At 32.3% G+C, this 6497-nt stretch overlaps 1 protein-coding gene across 1 annotated transcript; it reads right to left on the reverse strand.

Moving 5' to 3' along the window:
• Positions 1-400: 400 nt before the first annotated feature.
• LOC120772828 (transketolase-like protein 2) lies at positions 401-2599 on the reverse strand. Its single transcript, XM_040101634.1, has 3 exons — positions 2388-2599; positions 1988-2323; positions 401-1928 (listed from the first exon to the last, which is right to left on the reverse strand). Exons 1-3 carry the CDS (start codon positions 2546-2548, stop codon positions 458-460), a joined length of 1968 nt encoding a protein of 655 aa, XP_039957568.1. The 5' UTR covers positions 2549-2599; the 3' UTR covers positions 401-457.
• Between the last annotated feature and the right edge of the window lie 3898 nt (positions 2600-6497).

Here is a 6497-nt window from a genome sequence, read left to right on the forward strand (position 1 = left end):
ACGAAAAATGACAACTGCTACTTGTCAGCTGCTTCTAGTTGGAAATATATTTTATCGATAAGAAATATCGATTAATATTACTAAGAATTCCGTTAATTATACCCTGAACGGGGCACATTAATTTAATTTTCTCCTCAATAAACTGCTCATTTGTCGGAACCGATATCGGACCAGTATAGCATAGCTTCCATACAAAGTGATCGATCTATATGCAGTCCTTTGTATTTGTGTTACTTCGGTACAGACAAAATTAACGGTTTTATAACTTCGGTACAACCAAAGCTAACGGGTTTTTTACTTTTAATTTAAAATGTTAAAATTACGAAGAAGTTTTTGTTTTTCATTTTTATCATTTTTTGTTACATTTTTATTTGTGTATTCTATTAATTTAAGGCTGCAAACTTAATTAAATATATTATTTTAAATTAATAAATTCGAACTTTTTGTAAAAAAAAATCTAATCCTCAAGATTGGATGTGCACCTGCATTCCATATAATTGGAAACAGCCTCTATAATATGTCGTGCTGATATGCCAAATTTATCTATGAGTACCGTTGGCGGTCCAGAGCGTGGTACATGCGGTACATGTAAATGTTTCACCTCCACATCGCGTTCCAAAGCAAGCGCACTCAGTACAGCTTCCCCTAAACCACCTTCTTGGTAGTGATCCTCAACCACAATGATGCGACCACCACATGCACGGGCGTTTGCCATAATCAGACCGGCATCCAATGGTTTGATTGTGAAAGGATCAACGACACGGACTTTTATACCAATTTTCTCCAGATCTGCGGCAGCCGACAGACATTCATATAACGTTATACCTGCGCCTACCAAAAGCACTTTATCCTTGCGCGATTGTTTTATCACTTTACCAATGCCCACTTGGAATACCTCCTCGTTTTTGTAAATCACAGCTGTGCTCGGCCTGGATGTGCGTATGAAGCATATACCTGGTGTATTTGCTGCCAATTCTACGGCACGTTCACAGCTTACAGCATCCGATGGATAGAAGACAGTGCTGCCTGGTATTGCGCGAAACATGGCAATATCCTCAAGAGCCATTTGTGAGGGACCATCCTCACCGATACTTATGCCACAGTGTGAACCGCAGAAATTGGCATTCGTCTGAGAGATAGCACCCATGCGAACTTGATCGAAAGCACGTGTTAGAAAAGCAGCAAAGGTCGAGGCAAAAGCGATTGTGCGATTACGGCACATGGCACCAATGGTTACTCCAACCAAATTCTGTTCGGCAATGTAACATTCGATAAAACGTTCAGGAAATTGTTGCTTCAGTTTCTCAGAATAGGTGGAGTTCTTTGTATCGCCATCAAGAGCTATAACACGATCACATCCTTCTGCCATTTTGGCCAGCGCTTTGCCATAAGCGACACGTGTTGCCACTTGTTCCCCTAGTTTGTACGATGGTGGGGTGGATAGTTTAACGTTTTCTATATTGACCTCAGGTACAGTCATCCCATCATTCGATTTTGGTGTCAACGCCACTGGACATGGTGATCGATTGACAATCGCATATTCTAATTTTCTTATAGCTTCGCATGCCTTATCACCCAAAGGCTTACCATGCCAATTTTCTTCATTCTCAATTCCGGGAAATCCTTTGCCTTTGAATGTTTTCGCAATGACGGCTGTCGGTTTGCCCTTCATACTGGCTGCGTTGTCAAATGCATTCATCAGTTCTTCAATATTGTGACCATCCACAACAATTGCATTGAAACCGAATGCATCCAAACGTTTTTCATACACATCCATGTTATGCTGCAGCTGTGTCGGATCAGATTGTCCCAAACGATTGACGTCAAATATTACGCAAAGGTTATCTAAATTATAAAAACTGGCAAAATTTAAAGACTCCCATATTGAACCCTCTGCCGATTCACCATCACCAACGATACAGTATGTCCTAATATAATATATCATTATTGCAACCAAACAGCTATTTTATACACACAATATACATACCTATAATCGCTTTTATCAATATTCTTTCCAATATAAGCCATACCAGACGCTACTGCTACACCTTGACCCAAAGATCCGGTGCCAACATCAATAAAATTTAAACGAGGTGTGGGATGCCCTTCAAGATCCGAATCAATTTTACGCAAATTTAGAAGTTCATCGGTAGGAAAGAGTCCAGCCTCTGCCCATGCTGCATAGAGTATGGGTGCAGCATGCCCTTTCGATAGCACCAGTCGATCACTAGCCGGATTGCGTGGTTCTTTCATGTCTAAACGCATTACATTAAAAAACAGCACAGCAAGTATATCGGCTATCGATGAGCAGGAAGTCGGATGACTGTAAAGATTAATAATAAGCAATAGTCCATTTTTTCTTTGTCAGAATTTTCCTCTGCATATACCCTGATTTGGAAGCCTGTGTTGACCTAATTGCATGTAAACGCAAACGATTCGCTATATCTTTAAGCTCTTGTAGTCGTTCCGGATCAACTACTGTTGTAGGCTGTTTAGGCGCAACCTTTGGTACATGTATTATTTCAGTCTCTGGCGCATCTTCACTCATGACGGATTATTTTTTATAAGCTAAAATTTGTATTATAAATTTCTTTGATAAACCAAAATGTTTCTTTTTTTACAAAATAATTTAGTGTAAATTTTTTCGGTGTTTTGATTGATTTGAATGTCAGGCAGGGTTTTGTGTGACAAAATTCTCTTATGGCATAAATAATATTAAAATAAAACGTTAACTTCGCTGCAACGAAGCTATAATACCCTTTACAGGTTCTTTTTTTTATAGCATAAAGAGTATAAAAATCTTTAAATTACTTTTGATCGGTCAGTTTGTATGACAGTCATAAGCTATATTGGTCCGATCTGAAATATTTGTGCAGTGATTATACTATTGTCTTGGGTAGTAATCCACGTGATTTTTTTTTTTTTTTGGAAGGAAGATGTCTAGTCGAGTTAACATTTCTCTACAAGAATTTGATTTTGATCGTTCAGTTTGTATATTAACGACCAACTTATTTGGTATTAAGGAACGTGTGCAGACCTTTATCTCCAAAACTGAGGTACTAGCTCGCGTAGATTGCTCAACCTTCATAACTAAATGAATAAATCATACCAGGTATAAAAGAATATAACAATCAAATCATTTAAAACGAAGTTCGCATTTATTTCACTATGATTTTTATTAAATATACAAATATGCTGTTTGTAATGCAATACAAATCTTCAATCGTCTCATTTCTATTCAACCATTTTTTACCATTTCTAACGATGTTTTTATTTTTTTTTTCTTTTTTACTTAATTTGTAAGTTTGTGTTGTTGCTTCTTACAAGTACTACAATTTTATTTAAAATATTATTTTTTGTATTTTCTTTCATAATTTTTTATCTGCTTTTGTTTTCATCATAAAACTAATCTTGCTTTACTATTTACGTACGTACTTTAAATTAACATATGGTTATTTTGTAGAATATTATTGATTTCTCAATAAAAAAAAACATCTCTTTTGTGTTTGTTCTTTATGTTTTATGTATATAAAATTGCTTATAAGTTACAAGAAAAATTAATAATAAAAAAAAAACAATTTTTAATTATAGTAAGTATGTATACATAATTTATGTGGTTGTCTATTTTAAATTTTTATATATTAACAAGAACAATGATTATTTATTTCGAGCGTAAAGTATACTCTTTTTCAAATAACTTTAAAGTCATATGCAAATGAGTACACACAAAAATAGCAGCAGAAGGTTGAGTGGTGAGCGGATGATGGAATAGCTGAGATAAGTGTAAAACAAAAAGAGACTATGAGAGCAGAACTCCACAACTAAGTGCTTTAAATATTATTAGATTCATATGGATTTGTTTTTCGTTTTAAATTTGTTTGAGATTAGCTTAAACTACGTACAGGCTAGACTAATGGGCTAATAATGTTGTAAACAGAGTACGAATAGTAGGTAAATAGGAAAATGGAGATTTCTAGTTTCTTTACTACGAAAATCGTATTGCCGTCGTTTCTTTAAGAAATGTTAACAGCGTTGACATAAATACATATATACACATACGTATATACATATAATAAATTGTTTAATTAAAAACAAGTATCGTATATAATTAAACAAGAATAAGAAAAGTGTGTGCCAATAAAATTAGGCACTCGTACTTTTGTAAATACATACAAATTACATAATTTTTTTTGTTACTTTTTTGTTTGTGTCGGGAATGAAATGGATAATTTTGTATTAGTAAGTTTGGATATGTATACGTTTGAGATTTTTTCCTAGTGAAAATAACATATGGGGCGGGAATAAATAAATAATTTGTTAATTAACAATTTGATACTGAAATTCGCTTCATATATGAATTCAAGTGTGGCGTTTGGAACAATTCAATTAATATTTAATTAAAATATTTATTTAAAAATTTTACAATTTCATCGTTTTTGTCTACGAAAATTCAGTACCAAATTGCTACTAACGAATGAAGAGGAAATTATGACTGACAGAAAAGTGGTTATGAATGTTTTTGCAAGAAAATAAGTCCAGAGAAGTTAACTGTGTTCTAGAAACTACATAAACAAGACAAATAATTCTTTGATTTATTTTATACATACATATGTATTGATAGGGGTTTTTAACACCATATTTTCTGCGTATAAAAAGTTTTAGTGCTGGACGATTGATTGATAAACTCAATTTAAGACAATTAATGCTTTTTTTTCAAATTTATTAATGGCTTCATAAACATCTAAAAGTATAAGTTATCGACTGTAAGCTGGTTTATAATTTTTGTTGTATTTAAATTTCAAGAAAATGGGATGGAGGTTAGGTTAAATGGCGCTCTAAGATGTAAGCTATGAAATATGATAAATTCATACAAATATTTAACAATCATAATGAGATGGTTAGGCTGTTCAACTGAGATTTCAAATACTGTATTTGTGTTGTAGTTTACAAAACACTTGTGAATTTTTGCTTGTTGAAAAAACTTTCAATCGTGCAGTTCTAAAACTCTCTTATTTTCAAGTTTATTTTTTGAAATTGCATGAGCTTGTTTATAAGTGGAGATGAATGATTAGTTGGTTATTTATGAACCTATTTTTATAAAAAAAAATCCAATATAAACATATAATTAATATATTATATTAATTCAAGGCATATTGTTGTCGCCAAACTTGCCAATCAATATGCATTAGGTGACTACATGTTTATACTGAAAATCTCTTTATACATATATTTCATTGTACAATATATACAATTTTTGTATAAGAAAAATCGGATTTTTGAGAGTAAAAAATTGAATTTCAACTACTATAAGGACTTAAAGACAAATGGATAATAAATAGTTGCAAGGACAGCTGTATGTGGATGATAGATAGGGAATTGTATACTTTAACGCATACAAAGTATGAATTTACAGATAACGTTGAGCCAGCGCAAATTAATGCTAGATTTACAAAAAATAAAGAATACTTGAAAATAAAAATTTTAATGTGCTAGATAACTTTTGTTCGAGATATTGAGTTACCAGATAAATTAATCAATAATGTGCAATATGTGTTTATGGGCGTGTGAATGAAGACCTCTTTTGTAGCTCTATGAGATTTCATATAATATATAAACTTTGTATGTACAATCAATAATATAAACCATGTATACATATTAATATATTGTATTATATGTATATGAGTAAAATTATATGTCCATATACATATACGTACAATAGAACTCTAAATGTAAATATATACGTATGTAAAACATATTTAACTGTCTCTTATGTGCGCGTAGTCAAATATTTCCACTTACATGCTAAGCGTATGTATATACCACTATTGTTGTTGTTATTTTTCTCATACCTTCCTTTGTATAAATTTATATACATATTAATGCCAACAATTAGCGCATATATCGTCTATACGCATGTCCTGTTGTGTAGCTGATCGGTTCAAATATATACATATATATAAGATATTTCCTCTCTATTGTAGCTGTGGGCGCGTGTATATACATACGTATGTGCATATGTATAAAGTATTTTAACTCTAGATGTATTTAAAAGTATTTACATATTTGTTTAAACTAAAATTTGTGATATTGTATTGATAATATGTAATATTCTAAGCTTTACTCTTGCAATATGTATGTTTACATAAGCAAGCATACACTATAATTTCATATGTTATACACACTGCTACATACTGTAAGAACGGCGCTTACGTTCCACAACACTGTTAAGCACGAATGATTTTTTCGGAAACTTTTAATTTCAATTATGACAAATATAAATTATTTTTGTACTCATATGTATTGAGCTGAACGTTATTGCAGTTGGAAGTAGGACTTATGACTTTATTACAAAGAAGTGATGTGAAATGTTGAAAGCGAAAGTGACTTGCTTTTGCTGGAAATTATATAGCGAGCTCGCGTTGTTTTTAAATAGTGTCCGTTTTAGCGTTTTAAGGTCTATACATAAGAATATATGTATGTATATGCTCATATTCTGA

This window comes from Bactrocera tryoni, chromosome 3 (assembly GCF_016617805.1).
Source record: "Bactrocera tryoni isolate S06 chromosome 3, CSIRO_BtryS06_freeze2, whole genome shotgun sequence".
NCBI classification, from domain to species: Eukaryota; Metazoa; Arthropoda; class Insecta; order Diptera; family Tephritidae; genus Bactrocera; species Bactrocera tryoni.